Source organism: Geotrypetes seraphini, chromosome 1 (assembly GCF_902459505.1).
Source record: "Geotrypetes seraphini chromosome 1, aGeoSer1.1, whole genome shotgun sequence".
NCBI classification, from domain to species: Eukaryota; Metazoa; Chordata; class Amphibia; order Gymnophiona; family Dermophiidae; genus Geotrypetes; species Geotrypetes seraphini.
The window spans coordinates 370,710,268-370,734,362 of record NC_047084.1 but is presented as its reverse complement, the minus strand read 5'-3'; the positions used below and the strand labels follow the sequence as shown (position 1 = coordinate 370,734,362).

At 42.2% G+C, this 24,095-nt stretch overlaps 1 protein-coding gene across 3 annotated transcripts in view; it reads right to left on the bottom strand.

Annotated features, from left to right (window-relative positions):
- THEGL (theg spermatid protein like) overlaps positions 1 to 24,095 on the bottom strand; it is a 105,756-nt gene that overhangs the window by 65,222 nt on the left and 16,439 nt on the right. For 2 of the 3 annotated variants that reach the window (XR_004539408.1, XM_033944125.1), the window contains exons 1-2: positions 9,540 to 9,821; positions 9,048 to 9,158 (exon numbers count right to left, since the gene is read on the bottom strand). Coding sequence is in view for 1 of the 3 variants with exons in the window: in XM_033944125.1 (XP_033800016.1) it covers positions 9,048 to 9,158; positions 9,540 to 9,646 (218 nt within the window). In the remaining 2 variants the exon portion in view is untranslated. Of the gene's footprint in view, positions 1 to 9,047; positions 9,159 to 9,539; positions 9,822 to 24,095 lie in introns of those variants that run through there. The other variant, XR_004539412.1, reaches the window with a different exon arrangement.

Genomic DNA, 24,095 nt, shown 5'->3' with positions numbered 1-24,095 from the left:
AGAGATTCTGCTGATTTCCCATCCTGACAATTAGCAGCTTCCTTCTGCCTCTACACCTCTCAAATTTCTCACTGATATTGCACAGCACAATTACTCATGCTGCTCACTGATGTTATCGATCCATCAAATGAACCCCCATTTCACACTCATCTAATGATGCAACCAACTACTCATCTGAGTCCGGAATTGTTTATTGTTTATTGTGAGCTTCAATACCGCTACTAATGACTGAGGAGTCAATTCAGAGTGGCTTGCATGAGCTTCTGCAAAGGTATTACAATACATGAGCTTTTGTAAAGGTGTTGCAACATAGAGCTACAAAGAGCTTCTGCGAGGTGTTACAATACATGGGCTCTATACAAGGGCTCTATACAGAGTTAAAGGGACCTCTGTAATGGTGTTACAATACAGAGCTATTAATACTGGCATAATTATGCCATAATCAATCATCCTACTTATGTTACCGGCACATTAATCATCCTTCTTATATGCATATTGTGACCAAGCAGACTCTGGGCCGGCCAGAGCCCCTGGGAATGCTGGGAAGAAAGGAGATAAGAAACTAAGAAAGGGCATGCCCAGGGCTCGGCCCAGTCACTATGGGGATTTCCCGGAGCCTACTAACCATCTAGAACCAAGGGTTAGGAACACTGGTCACAAACTGCAGGCACCCAGTAGAGCTAGGACCCAGGGGGAGCAAAGCTAGAACTGAGAACCCTCAGAGAAACATGTATCCAGGTCACCACCAGGGGAGCCAGGGAGATCGGTTTCCTGCTGACTCAGCCAGATCATGGCGTGTCCCTTTGCTAGAAAAGCCAGCAATTTGGAACAAGCAGGCAGGCCGCTTAGGGAAGAAACTGAGAATCTGCCTGGCTTAAGCAGAGGTAATGGCTGTGACCCGATGGAGGTTGAAGAAGCAGGAATGTCATTGGATTTGCCAATAGCTGATGAGGAGGCTGCCATGGAGGTACAAATGGAGCTTCCTCCTGAAGAAGTATGTGAACTCATGGAACCCATGGATGTGGGAATAACCGTTCACTCAGCCTGTGCTGAAACACTGTGAGTTTTGGGGGTTTTTTTCCTTATTTTTGTGGCTAGGTTCTTTCCTGCTCCTAGTCACTGGCAAAGATTTTTCAGGACTGTGCAATTATTGTTTGAAGCTAAGAGTTCACGGGGAGAAGCTTGTCAAGACCTGGGAGGGAAGTTTGAAAGCTTCTGTGTGCTTTAGATGGCAAGTTTAATGGACTCCTCTTCACCCAGCCCTGTTACAGATTTTTTGGCTGGAGGCCTGATTTTTGTATGTGTTTGACCAGAGAGAGTTTGAATGAATAAGAATATCTCTGGGAACCTTTGAAATTATGAACTTACCTGAGTGCTGCTGAGGAGCAGATTTTGGGAAAAAGAAAGTGGAGAAATAAAGCTGCTCTGTGAAAAGGCAGTATGCAGAGTGAATTGTTTGTTTTGAAAGTACAAATCCTGAAGGCCAGCAGAGTTTTCCTCTGACTTTATTTTGTTTCCTGTTGGGACATTGATGGTTTATTTTGAACTGTATGCCATTCTTGTTTTTATTTTGAATAAGTAAAAGTTTTCACTTTTTGCCATTCAACCCACCGTGTCTGAATCATTAATTAGGATTTGTGAAAAACCTGCAGGGTGACTCTGTCCTGGGTCACACGCTATTGTGCTTTCACTGGTAACCACAGAGGGCGCTGCTGATCCCCGGTCTAGGGCTGCAGTGTGGTTACAATATGTTTATACCAAATCAATTGTCCTACATATATTCACTTCTAATATTAGGTTTACTATAGCAGCTAAGTACACAATATTTACACACCTCCTAAATATAGTCAATATACACGTATCTTTATTGTGTTTTATGTTTATCTTTGAAATATTATCTTAAGAACATAAGATTTGCTGCTGCTAGGTCAGACCAGTGGTCCATCGTGCCCAAAAATCCGCTCATGCGGCGGCCCCCAGGTCAAAGACCAATGCCCTATTTGAGTCTAGCCTTACCTGCGTATGTTCTGTTCCAGTAGGAACTTATCTAACCCTTTCTTGAATCCCTGAAGGGTGCTTTCCCCTATAACAGCCTCTGGAAGAGCATTCCAGATTTCTACCACTCTCTGGGTGAAGAACTTCCTTATGTTTGTACGGAATCTTTTTCCTTCTAACTTTAGTGAGTGCCCTCTCGTTCTCTTCACCTTGGAGAGGGTGAACAATCTCTCTTTCTCTACTAAGTCAATTCTTTCAGTATCTTGAATGTTTCGATCATGTCCCCTCTCAGTCTCCTCTTTTCAAGGGAGAAGAGGCCCAGTTTCTCTAGCCTCTCATTGTATGGCAACTCCCCCAGTCTCTTAACCATTTTTGTTGCTCTTCTCTGGACTCTTTTGAGTAGTACTATGTCCTTTTTCATGTATTGTGACCAGTGTTGGACACAGTATTCCAGTTGGGGGTGTACCATGGCCCGGTATAATGGCATGATAACCTTTTCAGATCTGATCATGATCCCTTCTTAATCATTCCTAACATTCTGTTTGCCCTTTTCGCTGCTGCCGCACATTGCATGGACGGTTTCATTGACTTGTCTACAAGTACTGCCATTAATACAGCCCGGTTTTTTGACCAGAGATTTTTTATCTCTGGTTTGTTTCCGGAGCAGGCCTATGATTAGAAAATGTACCCTTTATAGAAGCTGTTTTCATCTGGGGTGGTTGTTCTAGTATATTTTGAAGCCTATTTTGTACAATATTTGGTTTACAAGCTCGCAGGGTTGCTTGACACTGATAGTGGAAGACGTATTTTGAGGTTTTTTTATATTGATTATGTCATAAGTCTACCTTAGTCCCCGCCCAAAGCATGCTTCTTTATGCCTCCTTGAGATTTAGACAAACTGTAGATGAACAGCATAGATATCTGTCTAGAATAGAAGTTTCTAAAATAGTGAAATGAGTTTAGTTTTCTGGGCATCTGTGCTTTGTCTATATCCTATTGTGTTCTTACTATCGTGTTCCTGATTGGGGGGAGGGGGAAGGGTGGCTAGCCAACTGTCTCCTCTACATTGTTTTATTGGGTAAAGTAGTCTATGAAGAGGATGGTCTTTATCCCTTACTTGAACTTTCCAGAAATATCAATATATCCTCAGATAACACTGGTAGAAACCCTTTTCAATCAAGACTATGCTGGATCCATACTGAGAGGATTACCTAGCTTGTTAGAGTCTTGAACATAATTGAGGATGAGATAGGAATTAAAAGTAGTAGGGTCTGCTTCCAGCAGGTATTCCAAACTCTTATTCACCTGTTCAGTATCCATGCCTTGCTTAATCATTCCCACAATAAATAATTTCCTCATCCCTTATTTGTCCTATTTGTTGATTAGATTGTAAGCTCTATTGAGCAGTGACTGTCACATACATGTTTTAGTGTATAGTGCTGAATACATTTAGTAGTGCTATAGAAATGACAAGTAGTATTAGTAAACTTAAATTCCTAACAGTACCAAACGAATCAACAAAGTCGCCTATCTTAATTACGAAGGGAAGAATTGAAAGTCAATGGGTCTCTTCAAAAGAATTTTGGGATAAAATTCTCCTCTTACAAATCTTCCTAATGTGCAGCCATCTTGGATTCCTACTAGTTCTTCCCCATCTTTGTCTTTGAAAATTACCACAGGTACAGAGAGTCATTTAACCTGCTTTTTGTGCAGTGGAATTCTATTTGAAAAGTATACATGCTGAGCAGAGATGGTGTACATCTAGCAAAGAAGGGAAGAAGTGTCTTCGCCAGAAGGCTGGCTAATCTACTGGAGGGCTTTAAACTAGAAGTGATGGTGCAAGGTAATCAAAGCTCCCAGTGAGTATAAGCCCTCAGGTAAGTAAATCACTGAATACCTCTACATAGATGGGGAAAAAGGGGCAATGTCTGGAAAGCAGTATATACCGTATTTTCGCGGATATAACGCGCACCATTGTAAAACGCGCACAGGGGTATAGCGCGCAGAAATCACGATGATATGTACAAAAACTTTTCTATACCGCGCTCAGGCATATAACGCGCATGCTGCCCGACTCTCCTTTCGCCCGCCCTGACTTTCCGTGCGCTGTCCCGACTCTCCGTTCACCCCCCCTGACTTCCGTGCACTGCCCTGACTTTCCGTGCGCTGTCCCGACTCTCCGTTCACCCCCCCTGACTTCCGTGCACTGTCCTCCCTTGAAGTCCTGTCCCCCCTTGAAGGTCTGTCCCCATCCTGAAAGCCTGATGCCCCCCCCGACGTCCGATACATCCCCCCCCCGGCAGGACCACTCGCACCCTCACCCCGAAGGACCGCCGACTCCCCAACAATATCGGGCCAGGAGGGAGCCCAAACCCTCCTGGCCACGGCGACCCCCTAACCCCACCCCGCACTACATTACGGGCAGGAGGGATCCCAGGCCCTCCTGCCCTCGACGCAAACCCCCTCCCCCGAACGACCGCCCCCCCCAAGAACCTCCGCCCGTCCCCCAGCCGACCCGCGACCCCCCTGGCCGACCCCCACGACACCCCCACCCGCCTTCCCCGTACCTTTGTGTAGTTGGGCCAGAAGGGAGCCCAAACCCTCCTGGCCACGGCGACCCCCTAACCCCACCCCGCACTACATTACGGGCAGGAGGGATCCCCGGCCCTCCTGCCCCCGACGCAAACCCCCCCCCCCCCCAGCCGACCCGCGACCCCCCTGGCCGACCCCCACGACCCCCCCCATCCCCCTTCCCCGTACCTTTGGAAGTTGGCCGGACAGACGGGAGCCAAACCCGCCTGTCCGGCAGGCAGCCAACGAAGGAATGAGGCCGGATTGGCCCATCCGTCCTAAAGCTCCGCCTACTGGTGGGGCCTAAGGCGCGTGGGCCAATCAGAATAGGCCCTGGAGCCTTAGGTCCCACCTGGGGGCGACTGTCTAATAGTTTATTAACAAGACAGAGGCAATTCAAGGGAGGCCAGCCAAATGGAGCCTGGCCTGGAGTGTCAGTCATATAGAGAAAGACAGGGAGGAAGCCAAGATGGCATCAGGGACAGAATTGCTGTGAGAGGCTCCCCTTCTATCGGCGTTTTTGCTCCTCTTCTTTGAGATTTTCTTACCAGTTTTTGCAGCGCAGGAATGCCGAAACGTAGGGGAAAACAGAGAAGTGATCTCCCGGCTTCCTCTGCCTCTTCAGTAACACGCCAGACAGCAATAACAGCTTTTGCTGTTCCTTTTGGTCTGGGCGAATCCGTTCTCCGAGGGGGGCAGATCTCGGAGCTGGACAGTGATTTTTCGCTGAGCCCGCTTGGCCCTGTGATCCCTCCCCGTTCCGAGACGATGTCAGGCAGTCCCGTAATGCAATGGGAGACGTCGGGGAATGAATCTCCGCCGGACCCGATGGTGCTGCCTTTGACCCCGGAGGTGGTTCGAGCTATGCCGGGTTACCAGCAAACGGCAGAGGGAGGAGGAGGCGTTCAGGGAGCAACGAGTGTGGGAAATGGAGTATTTTCTCCACTTCAACCTCTGAAACCTCTAATCAAACCAAAAGTGGTGGATATGGAGGCGTTGTGGGGAGCCGTGGGGAGCCTTCATCAGGTATGCTCCCAATTTATTTCTTCAACTCAACAAACTGCTGTTCAAATTAAAAATTGTGAAGGGAAAATTCAACAACAATCAAATAGAATGGATCACATTGAGAAAACAGTCTCTGAAATAAATCTTGCATCAAATTCTCAAATGAAAGATAAAAACTTATTGATCAGGAAAATTGAAAATTTAGAAAATGCCAATAGAAATTTGAACCTGAGATTTCTTAATTTTCCAGTATCCAGAATATTATCTCCTGGAGAACTTTTTCATTCTTTTATGACTTCAGTTCTAAAATTTTCAGAGACCAATATGCCATACCTTAATATAGTCGAAGAGGATAAGGATAAGTCAATTACTCATCCCGGAGAACTAGACCTTACTGGGATGTTGGAATCCTCACGGACTGAAATTTCAGCGAGAGCTACTTTGTTAGTGACTTTCGTTTTCTTACAAGATAAAGAAGCTCTTCTTCGTCTTTTTTATAGAACTGAAAGTGTTGAATTCTACAATCGCAAAATTGCAATTTTTCCTGATGTTTCAAAGTGGACGCAGCTTAGACGCAAAAAATTTCTGACATTTCGTCAGTCAGTTTTGGCCTTGGGAGCAACCTTTCAACTTAGGTTTCCTTGTAAATGCTGTATTACCTATCAAGTAAATAAATATATCTTTTATGACCCAGAACAATTGCAATTTTTCTTGGAAGGAAAGGCTGCCATTAAGGCTCCCGACCCCTCTATAATTCCAACTACTTAGGCCTTAATGTAATTAACCAAAAGAACCCTGTATTTTTGAGGCATATGTTAATATGACCGAGTATAGTTTTCCTTTAATTCAACTCCCCTTGATTGTGTATGACTTTACTCTCTCCCAATGTGGACTATGATCATTGTACTGGGAATTTGTGATTTGATAATAATTTCTTGAGTATATTTAGTTTCCTGTATCAAAGTGTTTTTGATCTTTGATGTGAAAATGAATAAAACAGATTTAAACATAGAGAAAGACAGAGTAGTCATTAGAAGAACATAAGAATAGCCGCTGCTGGGTCAGACCAGTGGTCCATCATGCCCAGCAGTTCGCTCACACAGCGGCCCTCTGGTCAAAGACCCGCACCCTAACCGAGGAAAAGGGAAGTTATAATACAAAGTTTGAGAAGACGCTGAAGGGAACTGGGGAAGAGAGAGTGGTGAGAAAATGCTGAAGAGAAATGGAGAACAGAGAGATGCCAGACTATGGAGGGAGGAGCGGAGGGAACAAGATGGGTGTCAGACCAATGGGGGGAGGGGGAGAGAGAGATGGAAGGAATTGAATGAAGAGAAGATGAGGAAAGCAGAAACCAGACAACAAAGATAGAAAAAAAAATTTCTATTTATTTATTTTTGTTTTAGGATAAAGTAGTATATTAGTTGTGTTGATAAACATTTATAAACAAAGCCCTGCCAGCTGAACATCTCGTTCTTTAGTTCAGCAGCCAGAACTTTGATTTATAAAATGACAATTGTACAGAATATTGTTTCTTTTTATACTTTAATAAAATAAGTTCAGTATAAAACTATTTGAGGCTTGTGTGGATGGGATCAGATGGTTTGTGGGGACAGGGACCGAGTTCGCGGGGACAGGACGGAGATGGGGACCGAGCTGGCGGGGATGGGACGGTGGCGGGGTTGAGCTCGCGGGGATGAGGCGGAGATGGGAACAAATATTTTTTCAACTACACACTCACCTCAGGAAAAGTGTATGTAAACTAATCCACAACTTAATCAATACCCTATATGGAACTAATAGGGGACTCTAAAACACTGCAAGGCCTCACCCACACATACTACACACTGCCACATATACTCCATACACATATACAATTAGAAGAGACCGTTTCAACTTATGAACACAAGTTGTTGTCCGAATCACATAGCAACTATTTCTCTGGCATGTGAAGTTTTGCATTTCTCCTTTGGGTTCCTTGAAACAGACCCTCAAAATATGGTCCATACCGGGACCTGCTAACACATCTTAAAGTTAAGTGGAGTGGTTTTTCCTCTTATTGCCATTGAGAATAAAGTTAATAATCAATAGAGCACGCAGCCTCACTCACTATTTTGTATATCAAAGTCATACACAGTGATGGGACGGTAGGTTCGGCTATAGGAGCCACGGCTCTTGGTCGGATTACACAAATCTGAGTGTATGTGAAAAATTGCATTATTTTACATTCTCAACATTCATATTTAAGTTTCACCATTTGATTCATATATTGAGATGTCTTGGCTCTAGTTATATTTTAGCTAAAATTTAATGCCAAGAAATGCAAGGTCATTTGGGCTGCAAAATCCTGAGGGAACGGTAAAGTTTAGGGGGTGAAGAACTTACATGCACGACAGAAGAGCGGGACTTGGGTGTGATTGTATGTGAAGATCTTAAGGTGGCCACACAGTTTGATAAGGTGACAGCGAAAGCTAGAAGGATGCTAGGTTGCATAGGGAGAGGTATTGCCAGTAGGAGAAAGGAGGTATTGATGCCCCATGTATAAGACTTTGGTGAGACCTCATTTAGAATATTGTGGAGGCCGCACCTTCAAAAAGATATAAAAAGGATGGAGTCTGTCCAGAGGAAGGCTACTAAAATGGTGCATGGACTTCGTCATAAGGAGTATGGAGACAGACTTAAAGATCTCAATCTGTATATTTTGGAGGAAAGGCAGGAGAGGGGAAATATTATAGAGATGTTTAAATACCTAAGTAATGTAAATCACTTGAGTTGAGTCTCTTTCATTTGAAAGAAAACTCTGCAATGAGAGGGCATAGGATGAAGTTAAGAGGAGAGAGGCTCCAAAGTAATCTAAGGATATACTTTTTTACAGAAAGAGTGGTAGATGCATTGAACAGTCTCCCAGAAGCAGTGGTGGAGAAAGAGACTGTGTCTGAATTCAAAAGGGCCTGGGATAGGCACGTGGGATCTCTCAGAAAGAGAAAGAGATAATGGTTACTGTGGATGGGCAGACTAGATGGGCCATTTGGCCTTTAGCTGCCATGATGTTTCTATGATTTGAACATGTATAACATTTCCTCTCTTCATGCTAGTAGGAATGTCCTCTCTCTTTAATGTTAAAAGTGTGAGCCTTGTCCTGTCAGCTTAGAACAAGGGCAGAAAACTTGAAATGTTTGTCCATGCTTCTGTCACCATTCTTTCTCATTCAGAAATGTGCTCATGATTGAGCTTCATGAAAAGCAATGTACAAAGGACAGCATTTGCTAATCACTACTGTAAAACCCTAGACACACCTGTCAAGAACAAGGCCAGGTCTGTTAACTCCTTCAGACTTGGAAGAGAAATGGAAACCAATCGGAGAAAACCAAATCAGTGATTCATTGCACAGTTTTATACAAATAGGAGGATACTATGTGGGTAAAGTTTTCAAATGTTTCACAAACATGAAGGCATGCTGAGAACCCTTCAATATTTACCTTAGTTTCTGATGGTTGGCTGAGAACTTCTTTTCTGCCTGGTTTAGAATTGGTTTTGTGTGCAGATCGGAAATATGAGCTCTCGGCCAGCTCCCTGAACCATGGTCACACCTGCACCAGAAGAGAGGCTTTTGGTCAAACCACAAAGACACTGAAAATGGGAGCATCGTATAGATGGGCAGACACAGATGGAATTCATTACAGCACACGATCTGTTTGATTTGTTTTTGCTAGCTCAAATGGACAGATAGAAGAAAGCAATGACCAAAATCATAGCTGGATTGTGAACCTACCAGGACAGATAATGTAATTATCATTTATATTTGGAGGGGGGTTCAAAGAAGTCAAGGCAAATGATTTTAAAATATTCAATGCCACCTCAGTAACTATAGAAAAATAGACAAATATAGTACAAAATATAGACAGCAGATACAAATTCTCAAAACAGACACATTTCGATCACTAAATTGGAAATAAAATCATTTTTCCTACCTTTGTTGGCTGGTGATTTCATGAGTCTCTGGTTGCACTTCCTTCTGACTGCATCCAAATTTTTTTTCTTTCTGCCTCCTGCAAGCTTCCTCTCCTGCGAACCTCATTTCCTTCTTCAACCAACATATCTCTCTGTGTCCCTCCTTGATTCCTCCAAAAATAGAAAAATGCTGTAGGGTGGTACATGCCACCAGGACGGTCCTACCTCCTACAGGGATAGACCTTGGTACCACAGAAATCAGGTTATGCAGAACAAAAGATGTGGAATCAGATCCTGGATTTCCAAGAGTTAAAATATTGAAGTTTATTAAAGTCTTGAACAAATAAAATGTCTCACAATATACAAACAAAAAGCATATCCCAATAGTATAAGAACAATAATAGTATTGTGTTGCAATAGAAAGACCCTAGACGGGCCATGTTTCGGCAGTATCTAGCCTTCTTCAGGGGTCTTTTAGACACAGTGAAAAACAGTCAGAAAGCAGTAAACTGTTCAACGAGTGTGCTGATGCGGCTGTGGTACTAGCTGGAAATGCTGGGAGGCGTTAGGGTTTCCAGCTAGTACCGCAGCCGCATCAGCATACTTGAACAGTTTACTGTGTTCTGACTGCTTTTCACTGTGTCTAAAGGACCCCTGAAGAAGGTTAGATACTGCCGAAACATGGCCCGTGTAGGGTCTTTTTATTGCAACACAGTACTATTATTGTTCTTATACTGTTGGGATATGCTTTTTGTTTGTATATTGTGAGACATTTTATTTGTTCAAGACTTTAATAAACTTAAGTATTTTAACTCTTGGAAGTCCAGGATTTGGTTCCGCCTCTATGAGTCGAACATTTCTCCCACTCTCATCACGCGGATCATGTGCAGCATTTTTCACTACTGCCCACCAGCCCCATGCCCATTTATTTATTTATCAGCACATTTTCTCAACTGCCCTACCAGCAAATTCCATAATGTCATCCCCGCACAACAGAAGGTCATTGCACAAGTTTTGACATATTTCAGATTAACACTGCCTTTTAATAAAGCAGAATTTTCAAAACACAACAATCTTTTAGGCTGATAAGTAATCATCTTGTTCTTAAAATACTCTGGAATTGTACCATACAAAAATTGTTGACAAATCATTTCAATTTTATACTGTACTCTAAATGCTACTGGCAGCAAGTCCTGAAGCCAAGGTATAATATGAGCGTATTTTGATGTTCCTGTAATTAATCTGGCTGCTGCATTTTGCACCATTTGCAATAGTAACATAGTAATATAGTAGATGATGGCAGATAAAGACCCGAATGGTCCATCCAGTCTGCCCAACCTGATTCAGTCTAAAAATATGTTGGAAGTTTTTTTTTTTTTTCTTCTTCTTCTTCTTAGCTATTTCTGGGCAAGAATCCAAAGCTCTGCCCGGTACTGTTCTTAGGTTCTAATTACAGAAGTCTCTGTCAAAACTCACTCCAGTCCAAATACACCTTCCCCAAACCCCTGCTAGGGCCCTCAGATCTACCAGTCAGAATTTACTAACAGTCCCCTCAAACAAGGACCCATATTATACTAGAAACACTATTTTCTCTGTAGTCACAACTAGAGAATGACACGGTGAAAAAATTGGTCCCCGTCACCGCCCCGTCCCCGTCTCACCATCCCCGTCACCGCCCCGTCCCCGTCTCACCATCCCCGTCACCGCCCCGTCCCCGTCTCACCATCCTCTTCACCGCCCCGTCACCGCCACTGCCACCCCATTCACCGCCCCGTCACCGCCACTGCAATCCCATTCACTTTTCTTTATTTACGTATAAAGGAAACATTCTTTAAAACTTTAAAACTTAGTTAAATATTAGTTAATAACTATACAAAAACAAAACACGCAGAGAAAAAATTAATTAATATAAATTCCCTGACTTCCCTGCACTGTCCCCCCTTGAAGGTCTGTCCCCATCCTGAAAGCCTGATGCCCCCCCCCCCCGACGTCCGATACATCCCTCCCCCCGAAGGACCGCCGACTTCCCGATAATATCGGGCCAGAAGGGAGCCCAAATCCTCCTGGCCACGGCGACCCCCTAACCCCACCCCGCACTACATTACGGGCAGGAGGGATCCCAGGCCCTCCTGCCCTCGACGCAAACCCCCCTCCCCCCAACGACCGCCCCCCCCAAGAACCTCCGACCGCCCCCCCAGCCGACCCGCGATCCCCCTGGCGACCCCCACGACCCCCCCACCCCCCTTCCCCGTACCTTTGGTAGTTGGCCGGACAGACGGGAGCCAAACCCGCCTGTCCGGCAGGCAGCCAACGAAGGAATGAGGCCGGATTGGCCCATCCATCCTAAAGCTCCGCCTACTGGTGGGGCCTAAGGCGCGTGGGCCAATCAGAATAGGACCTAAGGCTCCAGGGCCTATTCTGATTGGCCCACGCGCCTTAGGCCCCACCAGTAGGCGGAGCTTTAGGATGGATGGGCCAATCCGGCCTCATTCCTTCGTTGGCTGCCTGCCGGACAGGCGGGTTTGGCTCCCGTCTGTCCGGCCAACTACCAAAGGTATGGGGAAGGGGGATGGGGGGGTCGTGGGGGTCGCCAGGGGGATCGCGGGTCGGCTGGGGGGGCGGTCGGAGGTTCTTGGGGGGGGCGGTCGTTGGGGGGGGCGGTCGTTGGGGGGAGGGGGGTTTGCGTCGAGGGCAGGAGGGCCTGGGATCCCTCCTGCCCGTAATGTAGTGCGGGGTGGGGTTAGGGGGTCGCCATGGCCAGGAGGGTTTGGGCTCCCTTCTGGTCCGATATTGTCGGGAAGTCGGCGGTCCTTCGGGGTGGGGGTGCGAGTGGTCCTGCCGAGGGGGGGATGTATCGGACGTCGGGGAGTTGGCTGGGCAAGAGGGCTTGGGCTCCCTCTTGCTCCGATCGCGGGTGCGGGTGGGAGCGCGTGCGAGCGGTCGTTCGGGGTGGGGGTGCGAGCGGTCCTGCTGGGGGGGTGAATCGGGCGTCGGGCGGGGTGGGAACTATGTTTTAAAACTTTTGTATACCATGCGTGAAAATACGGTAAATAGCGGTTCCTAGAAGGGGGTACATTGGCCCGCGGGGACAAACCTGTTCACCGTTTCCGCGGTCGGTGAATGGCCTTGTCCCCGTCACCGCAGCGACTGCTAGTTTTCTTCCCCGTTTTCGGCGGTGACCCGCGGCTTAAATGCGGTGGCCGCGGGTAAACCGTCACCGTGTCATTCTCTAGTCACAACTTCACTTTGGAATGCAATGTCATCACACCTCCGCAGTGAAAATTCACTAAATAAATTTAAAACACACCTTAAAACATTCCTTTTTAAAGACGCTTATCAGAATTGCAATTAAGAAAAATTAAGAATTAGGAATTGCAATTAAAAAAGGGTAAACAAAAATTAATAAACATACAAATGCTTTCAAGAAGCGATATCCCTTTCTCCCTCTTGTTGTATCCCTTCCCTCTTTCCTCCCTTTTACTTTTATTTACCCATTGTAATTTAAAATCTCCCGGCTCCCACAGAACCCTTCGTCTCTCATCTGTTTTAACTTCGTCCATGTTCTGCACCCCTCATTTTATTTTTATTTTTAAGCTATTTTAAATATTTTAACTCTTATTATTGTAAACCGTTCAGATACTTGTGATGGTCAGTATATCAACCTATAAATAAACTTGAAACTTGATTGAAGCCCTCCCCAGCCAATCCTCCACCAAACGGACAGATACAGATCGTGCAAGTCTGCCCAGTACTGGCCTTAGTTCTTCAATATTTACTATTATTTTCTGATTCTAGATCCTCTGTGTTCATCCCACACTTTTTTCAACTCCATCACCGTTTTCATCTCCACCACCTCTCTCGGGAGCACATTCCAGGCATCCACCACCCTTTCCGTAAAGAAGAATTTCCTTACATTGCTCTTGAGTCTCCCACCCCTCAACCTCAAATTATGTCCTCTGGTTTTACCATTATCCTTTCTCTGGAAAAGATTTTGTTCTATATTAATACCTTTCAAGTATTTGAACGTCTGAATCATATCTCCCCTGTCCCTCCTTTCCTCTAAGGAATACATATTCAGGACTTCCAGTCTCTCCTCATACGTCTTTTGGCGCAAACCTCCTATCATTTTCGTCACCCTCCTCTGGACCGCTTCAAGCCTTTTTGTATCCTTCACCAGATACGGTCTCCAAAACTGAACACAATACTCCAAGTGGGGTCTCACCAACGACCTGTACAAAGGCATCAACACTTTCATTCTTCTACTTGTTACACCTCACTTTATACAGCTCAGCATTCTTCTGGAAGCAGCCACCACCTTGTCGCACTGTTTTTTCACCTTTAAGTTTCAAGTTTATTGGGATTTGTTATCTACGCAATATCATATACTTCAATGCGTATAACAATTGATTTTTAAAAATAAAAATAAAAAATTGGGGAGGACAAAATAGGATCTTCAGACACTATCACCCCAAGGTCCCTCTCCCCATCCTTGCATTTCAGACTCTCACCTCCCAGCATATATGGCTCCTTCTGTTTATTAATCCCTAAATGCATTACTCTGCATTTCTTTGCATTGAATTTTAGTTGCCAGATATTAGACCATTCCTCTAACTTTTGTAGATCCTTTTTCATGTTTTCCACTCTCTCCTCAGTGTCTACTCTGTTACAAATCTTGGTATCATCAGAAAAAGGGCAAACCTTTCCTTCTAACCCTTCAGCAATGTCACTCACAAACATATTGAACAGGATCGGCCCCAGCACCGAACCCTGAGGGACTCCACTATTCACCTTTCCTTCCTCCGAGCTACTTCCATTAACCACAACCCTCTGGCATCTGTCCATCAACCAATTTCTAATTAAATTATCCACTTTGGGTCCAACTTCAGCCATTCAAGTTTGTTCAAGAGCCGCCTATGAGGAACTGTGTCAAAGGCTTTGCTGAAATCTAAGTAAATTACATCTAGAATATGTCCTCAATCCAGTTCTCTGGTCACCCAATCAAAAAATTAAATCAGGTTCGAGCTCTATCTTTATGGAGATGATGTGGTATACAAACTTAAGGTTTAGTTTAGTTTAGTTTTAGTATAAAGCCTTGTTGCCTTGGATCCTGTAACCCATTAGATTCTTGGACGTTCACTATCCTTTCTTTCAGCAACACTTTCATTATTTTTCCAACAACTGAAGTGAAGCTTACTGACCTGTAGTTTCCCGCTTCATCCCTGTTACCACGTTTGTGACTAGGGAGCACATCCGCACTTCTCCAATCCCCAGGAACCACTTCCGTCTCCAGAGATTTGTTGAACAAGTCTTTAATAGGACTCACCAGAACCTCTCTGAGCTCCCTCAGTATCCTGGGATGGATCCCATCTGGTCCCATCGCTTTGTCCACCTTCAGTTTTTCAAGTTGTTCATAAACACTTTCCTCCGTGAACGGCACAGAATCTACTCCATTTTCCCGTGTAACTTTGCCAGACAATCTAAGTCCTTCTCCTTGATTTTCTTCCGTGAACACAGAGCAGAAGTATTTGTTTAGCATGTTTGCTTTTTCCTCATCACTCTCCAAATATCAGTTCTTAGCATCTTTTAGTTTAGCAATTCCATTTTTCATCTTCCTCCTTTCACTGATATATCTGAAAAAAAATTTTGTCTCCCTTTTTTACATTTTTAGCCATTTGCTCTTCTGCCTGCGCTTTCGCCAGACGCATCTCCCTCTTGGCTTCTTTCATTTCACTTGGTAATCCTTTCTGTACTCTTCTTGGGTTTTTTTATATTTCAGGAACACTAACTCTTTTGCCTTTATTTTCTCCACCACTAGTTTGGAGAACCATGGCAGTTTCCTTTTTCTCTTGTTTTTATTTATTTTCATCACATAAAGTTCCGTAGCCATTTTTATTGCACCTTTCAGCTTAGACCACTGTTTTTCCACTTCTCTTATGTCCTCCCATCCTAACAGCTCTTTCTTCAGGTACTCTCCCATTTTATTAAAGTCTGTACGTTTGAAATCTAGGATTTTTAGTATTGTGCGGCCGCCCTCCACTTTAGCTGTTATACCAAATCAAACCATTTGATGATTGCTACTTCCCAAGTGAGCACCTACTCGTACATTAGATATACTCTCTCTATTTGTGAGGACCAGATCCAATATCACTTTTTCCCTCATGGGTTCCGTCACCATTTGTCTGAGCAGAGCCACCATTTGTCTGAGCAGGCATCCACAATCTCCCTACTTCTTTCCGATTCCAAGATATAGGGCATTGCAATTGTGAAGCCTTGACAAGGCCATAGCATGCACTACAGTGCAGAAATCAAAGGATGCCAACATCGGCTTCACTCGATACAGTAAATGTATTTGTGCAAAACATATCTGCACAGTCTTTGCCACTTGACAATTCATTTTAAGACCTGAATCAAGTCTAACTCCTAAGATTGTTATTGATTCTCTCACTGGAAGAACTGCATCCATTATATTTAATTCTTTTGGCCACTTATCCAGATCTGCTTTCTCAACCAACAGGTCTGATGTCGGAGAGGTTTCCAGGTCAGCTATGTGCAGCGTGTGAACCGCTGCCGGCTGCGCATCCCCCCAACAAGCCATTGAAGGCAGAAGGAGTGTGGCAAGGAGGTAACTGGGAACCTCACCCACTGACCTGGAAGGCTTTCCTCTGATGTCAACTCTGACATTGGAGAGATGCCCTGTGGGTTGGCTTTGAGAGGGAGGAAGGAGGGGGGCAAGGATCCCGGCAGTGGCTTCAACGAGTGCGGCGGGCAGCAAGGAGGGATCCCTAACAGTGGCAGCATGGCTTTGACGTATGAGCGGGCAGGGAATATTCATCGGGGCGGCCATGCCGTGTACCTCCAGCAAACGGCCTACGTATCCCCAAGGGTACACGTGCCACGTACTGAGAAACAATGACTTAGAGAAATTGGAAAAAGAGAAATGTAAAACTGTATTCATCCATTGGTTGGAAAATGTAGTACATTAAGCACCAATAAATCATTAATTTGATTGATTTATTATCCTTATATATCACCCATTATACTGGGTTTAAGAGCAGTTTACATTAAAAATAATCATGTAGCTTACAATTAAGGGCTCCTTTTACTAAGCTACGTTAGCGGCTTTAGCGCACGTGACTTTTCATCACGCGCTAACCCCCGCACTAGCCGAAAAACTACCGCCTGCTCAAGAGAAGGCGGTCGCGGCTAGCGCGACCGGCGGTTTAGCATGCACTATTACGCGCGTTAAACTGCTAACGTGCCTTTGTAAAAGGAGCCCTAAGCTTTACCGTCTCAAAATAATTGCATTACTTACAATTAAATTTTACAAACTGATGAAGTTTTGTGAGTTTACAGATGTGTTTGTGAGCATCAGTGAGGCAAAACATGCTGAAAATGGAGAATAACACTGGAATGATGAAGGGTAAGATGGTAACATGAAGGTAGAAAAAGGGTAACATTTTTAAATTAAATGGGAAAAAATGAGATTATAGGGAAATATGGAACAATAGAACAAGAGAATGAATTCGGCACACCTTTATCACACCTAAAGCCTATTTTATAGGATGTAAAAGGATGTTGAATTAAATTGATAACCAGTTGTAGTGATGTTGGAAAAATAAAGTTACAGAAGCTGCTCAAGGCCATGAACAAGAAATAACCCAGAATTACAAAAAGTCATGTGACTATTGTGCTAACGAAACTTCTAGTCAGCTATTATGAGGAAAGGCCTAACTCTATTCTCTATGAAAATACAATAGATTTTACAGAAGTAAATGTCAATTTTTTTAAAAAAATCTTTATTGATTTTCAAACTTTGACAGTGCAATACAATTAATTGAATATAAAATACTGCATAAAACGCACTATTAACTACACATGTAATACATAAAACAATCATTTTCTCCCACCCTCCTCCCAATTATTAATAAAATAAGATATATGATGTGATTACAATATTATAATTAAGTAATTTTAATTCTCAAAATACATTTCCCTCCCCCCACTCACCCACCCTGATTGTGTAAGGAAATCTAAGAAAAGGAGAGATACATGACCCTTATTGCGAGGTAACAAATATATTCAATGGGCTCCACACTTTATTAAATGAATTACTTAACCCCATACATTCCGCATATATTCTCTCATATTTATATGTGGTATATGTCCACCAAAATGTGTAATTTATTCTGTCATGGCTCTTCCAGTTATGTGTGACCATTTGGATAGCTATTCCTGTCATGATCAAGAAAAGACGGCTTTTATATTTATCCAAAGTAGGCTTAATGTGTAATAACGTACCACAGCTATTGAGGAAAGGCCTAACTCTAGTCTCTATGAAAATACAGTAGGTTTTACAGAAGTAAATGTCAACAGGAAAGATTTAATTAAAAAACATGGCTTGGCCATGAAAGCTCTTGAATCAGACATATTCCTTCTTGAATCACAATTTTTTTCTAATCCAACGGACAAGATAACACACACACACCTTCTTAAAAAAAAAATATGAATACAATGTTATAGCATCTGCTTTTGCTAATAAAGATATATTTATTTTAAAATCTGGGCATTATATTGGAGGTAACAAAATGGGTAAATCTTTAGCTCAATATTTGAAAGGCAAAAATGAGACGCATCATATATCTTCTATTACTAATTCTCGAAACCAATCTATCACCGATTCGTTAGGAATTAGTACTGAGTTTGAAAATTTTTACTCTGACCTCTTTCAGTCGGAATCAGACTCGTCTCAGGAGGAAATTAATAATTACTTGACTACCATTGCACACCCAATTTTACCATTCCATCTCAAAGATGAATTAGACAGCCCGATTTCTGTGCAGGAAATTCAGTCCACAATCCAAACTCTTGCCTCGAATAAATCTCCTAGACCGGATGGCATCACCAGTGAGTTTTATAAAACCTTCTATTTTATAAGTCCATATCTATTACAATATTATAATTTTATACACTCACACCCAGACTTGCAACGTAATTTCACGGAAGCCATTCCCTAAACCTTACAGAGACCCTACTCGAGTAGGAAACTACAGACCGATCTCATTGTTAAACACTGATTATAAGATCCTGGCAAAAATCCTTGCAAACAGAATTAATAAGGTGATCCAATTAGTAATATCTCCTGATCAAGTGGGATTTATTAAACAACGTTTCATTGGAGACAATCTACGAATCTTCCATAATATTTCGGGAATAGCCAAGACCATGGTAGAGCCTGTGGTGGGTCTTGCAATCGACGCGGAAAAGGCTTTTGATCGGGTCGAGTGGTGGTTTCTGCTTCAGGTTCTGCGATGGTATAATTTTGGTGAGGAATTTGTAACTTGGATACAAGCATTATATCGGAATCCGTGCTCCAGAATATTAATAAATAATTCTCTCTCAAATCCGATTATCTTAAAAAGGGGAACAAGACAGGGTTGTCCTCTTTCGCCTCTTTTATTTAATTTATCGTTAGAACCCTTTTTATCCTCCATTAGACAATCTGAAGACATACAGGGAATTCCTACATCGCTTAGAGATTTTAAGATAACGGCATATGCTGATGATATCATGCTTTTTCTTAAAAATCCTCAGCTATCTCTATCTGCCCTCATCCACACAACCAATTTATACTCTTCATTTTCTGGTTATAAAGTTAATTGGGGAAAGTCCGTTATTTTTCCTCTTAATGAACATGTCTCATAATCTGATATACAAGATTTCCAATTCTCGTGGTCTACCATGCCAATAAAATATCTCGGTACATATGTACACAAAGATCCTGAGTTTATTATGGAATATAACATCACCAAATTAAAAGATTTAATTAATCGTACTATTACTAATTGGTCACCACTATATATTACATGGTGGGGTCGTATTTCTGCTGTAAAAATGGCTTTATCACCTCAAATATTATTTAAACTCAGCATGCTTCCTGGCTTTTGTAAACCACAGCTCTATAAATGGATAGATAAACAATTGAATTCTTTTATTTGGCAACGTAAAAGACCTAAAATAGCACTTCATAAATTAAAGGCTTCTAAATTTCATGGGGGGGTTAATTTTCCCGATTTTTGAAATTACCATTTGGCTTTTTTAGTGAAGTATGGCTCCTATTGGCTGTCCTATAATGTTTTAGAAGACTCAACTAACGATCCTTCTTGGTTCACTCTAGAATCCTCAATATGCAATCCTGTACCTTTGCAGGCCCTCCCTACCATGCCATTACCCAAACATCTTAAACAATTCCCTCTTTTTACAGCGACACTTACTGCGATACGTGCGTTGGATAAAATAGCGGTTAATTCAATTTTTTCCCACAAAAATATGACACTTTGGAATAATGCCTCTCTAAAACTTAACAAACGATGTTTAAATTGGAAGACATGGAGAGCTGCTGGTGTTTGGCAGGTTCGATCTTTATTTGATGGATCCGAATTATTATCCTTTTCTAAGTTCAGTGCTCATTTCCCGACGCTAGCGTCTAAAAGACATCAATGGTCAATTCTCACTTCTCTCCTCTCTACTTTACACTTCACTGACTTTGCATGTCTATCCTCCTGGAGTACTCTGACCATTGCTATGGGTAAGGCTTATAAGAAATTATAAGAAATAATTATAATTATTAATAATAATTATAAGAAATTATTATTATAAGAAATTAAGAGAATCCTGTTATACCCCCTCTTCGGATATAGTTACTAGATGGTCTAATGATCTTAATTGGCATCTGTCAGATAAAGATTGGCGTCAATTATGGTCTAAAACTAACAGACCCTTGTTGTCAGCTAGTATGTCTCAATCTTTACTATTTGTAATGTGGAGAGCAGTTTGGACTCCATATAAAATGAAAAAAGCAAACCTCTGAGGATAATTGCTGGCATTGTATGACATCTCAAGGAACGCTTAAACATATGCTTTTCTCCTGTCCTAAGATTCAACCATTTTGGGTCCAAATTTGGTCCTGTATTTGTGAGATAACTGCTTGTACTGCTGATCTTTCATTTGACATTGTCATATTGCGTTCTTTACACCCATGCTCTAAACTTTGTATATGTGAAGGCAAATTGATTGATATCATGATCTCAATAGGCATCCAACAGGTTCTTCAGAATTGGAAATCGGCGTCTAGATTGAACTTTACCTTCTGGTGGAATTCCCTATGCTTATACAAACGTTTTGAACAACATGCAGCAGAAAAACTACAATATCATCAGAAGATGTCCGTTCAATCTCTGTGGACCCCCATTGACGTTTACTTGCTCACGTTATAATCGCTTTAATTTTTATTTATTTTTTTTATGCTGTATGAGCTCTACATTGCACCACAAACTTTTGTGAATTGTTGCTGTTACTGAATGTTTTTCTTTCTTATGTTAATTATCAATAAAAAAAGATTGGAACTGAAAAAAAACCCCAAAAAACCATGGCTACAGTCATTGGCTAAAAGAGAAGCGAGGTTCAGATGTTCTTTAAGACAAGAAAGTCAGTAGTGAATAGCAGGATCTTTCATATAGGTCAAAAAGATAATGTGAGAATTGAAAATTAAGAATAGAAAATACTGTGATTACTACTGCCATCTAGTGTTAAAAGTTTAAAGTACAGTTATGTGCAGAATTTATATTTAGTAAAGAATACATTGCTAGTAGATGACAATAAGCCAAATTAGGATGAAAACTTAAAGTAAAGAAAATTGAGATTTATGGATGAAAAATATAATAAAGTATGAGGTTTGTAATGTTAGTAAGGAAAATGTATTTTGTGAGAAATTAGTTTTGTGATAAAAAAGAGGAAGTGCTGCGAGCTGTTTTTTCTAACAGTCAGCTCTTAGTAAAGACCATGTGATCTGTCTTGCTACTGTTATATAATAATAATAATAACTTTATTCTTATATACCGCCAACAATCTTGCGACTTCTAGGCGGTTTACAATAAAGAGAAGTGGTTTACAATATATATATAAATATAAATATGCTAATTAACAGATGTGATGTAAAAATCTATAAATGTTAACAGTCACTGGTCAAAACATATTAATAAAACCAAAAATGGAACAGCCTGCTGAAGGGACACGTATCAGAACTTTGGTAATTTTCCTTAGGCATATGTTGTTTAAAGATGTAAAGCCAGGCCCTTTTTGTCTTTCCTTCTTTGAAGAGAGTACAAGGACATTTATGTTGTGAAGTGAATTCAATTGTTTTGTTAAGTCGTATTTGCAAACAGATTTAGATTAGGGGCTCTGCTGGTCAAGGCTTTTTCTGACCCTCTGTGGACTTCAATCTCCAGATAGAAAAAATGCTGATGTCTTTAAAGTTTCATGTGACCTGTGTCCATATATGGTTTGTGTTTACGTCACATGCTGACACATGCTGACAACACTGATTCATGTAAAAGATATAAAAGATGTGAAGCTCATAATAAAATTTGGATATGTTTGGAGATCATTTCTGGCCTCTACAATATGTCCCCAGATGCATCTGACTTCCAAATGGCAGAGAAAGTATGGGGCAGGAATTGGGACCTAATCCCAATTGGGGGCACGTCCACGATGGGCAGATGATATCACCAATATTTTGTGAGTATTTCTGAATTTTTTCTGTTCTTTAATACTCACTAGGTAGTGGTGACCTGTACCCACCCTTTATTTTAAGTTCAAGCTTTGGGTTCTATTATGGAGTTTTTTGGGAAAAATCTCGGGTTACTTTCGGTAAGCGCCCCTCGTGAATATAAGCAGCTGCCATTCTTTCGGGAAGAATGAAATTATTTATAGAACCCCCCTGCCCACTCTGTCATTTGTAAGGTTAAAACTTTTATAGAGTATAAGATTTTATTGTCTCTTATTACTGTACCTCGCTTATAAGGTAAGATAAGCGAATATTTTTGCATTGTTATATTGGTTTTTTTTAATGAGTCATAAGGTACTTAGGATACTCCTAGACAAATGAGACTTGTACGGCTGTGTGTGTATGACATTTTTTCCTTCAGCTCACATCTTTCTGTGTCACCAATGTTTAATACTGAGGTAGGACGTGCTGTTATGTGGAATGAATTGCAAGCGCTGTTTGAATCAGTCTAAGATCTTTCCCTTGTAGTTTGTACACAAGCACTATTTCTTGTCTTCCTTTTGATCCTGACTAATTTTGTGCGTTTCTTCTATGGCTGCTTCCTTTGTGTTCTGTGCTGGATCATAAAAAAAAAAAAAAGAAACAAGAAAAAGAAAAAAATTCCGTTTTAGAGGCTTTCTTTCTTGTGCAGAGCAAAGCTAATCTGTTCTTTGCTTTCATTATCAGGGTCTGTGCATGAATGCTTTTGCCCCTTCCCCCAGACTTCTCAGTTTGGGCTTACACTGACCCCCTATAGTGTTTCTTTGAAGTTATTCATTCTTGTTTTTATCAAGCAGTACGGTGTGATTCCACTGCTTATCACTTATCTTTTCTCCAGCATTATCAAAACCACCATCTCTTCTTACAATACGCCCATCGCTCTTGTTGTCAAAGCTGATGGCATTCCCCTTTCGTCCTAGATTTTAGGGCTGTTAGTGTTTTGGTAATTCTCATTGCACTTATGTTTCTTCCACCATTCCACCGGCAGCCAATGATTTTTTTTTTTCTGTCATTGTCCTAAAGAATGTTTTATTTTTGTCCCTGTTGGTGAGGCTTTTCAGCTCTTTTTTGCCCTCACCTTTAAGCAACAGTATACCTGGTGGAATGCCCCAGGGCTATGTTGACTCCATTGTCCTTCGGGCTATTCTACAGTCATGCACTGCCCCTCATGGTCTTGTCCTCATGTTTTACCTCTTTTTGTGTTCCATAATTCAGGAGACCTGTCAGGCTGATAGTTTGCACCTTTTATAATGGTTGTCTGTAAATCTGAAGTGAAATACCTGGGTTTTGTCCTGTCTCATGGTCAGAGGAAAATCTGCACTTTCCACACTGCTGCTGTACTGGGTCTGCTCCGCCCAGCTACCAAGAAAGACATGCTTATTTTTCTTGCTATGATTGGTCACTGCCGCCAATGGATCTCTGCTTGTTCCTTCTATGACCAGATTCTGAGACAGACCCTGGTTTCTGAAATGACTGCTCTTATCAGATGGACTTATGAAATGTTGGACATTTAAGATGTGCTTTGGTTTCTAGCTCAAGTCTGGGTTTTCCTGCTTATGCCCACATGTTTTATCTCTTTGTTTGGGACTATTGTAACACCATGAAGGGAGAACATGGCGGTAAGTTACGCTATGTTGCCTTTTTTTTCTATAGTCACTCCTGGCTGCATGTGCTATGGTGGTAGAGATGGTTACTCCTCTGACCCTTGGTCACCCCATTACCCTTCACACTTTTCACGATGTACAAGCCCTTCTTTTAAATGGGCTCTGGCTCCTGGGTCTCACGGGTGAACAGGATTCTCTTCCTCTCTTTTTTCACAGCTTCAGTCCTTTGTTACCCCCCCCCCCCTCTGAACTTGATGCCTGGCATTTGGCAGGTGCCCAAAGCCACCCTTTTGAACGGACTTTGGTGCAAAGAGGGGAAACCCTGGATACCAGCTGCTAGCTCTCCCTTATTCATTGCCCAAAATCATGGT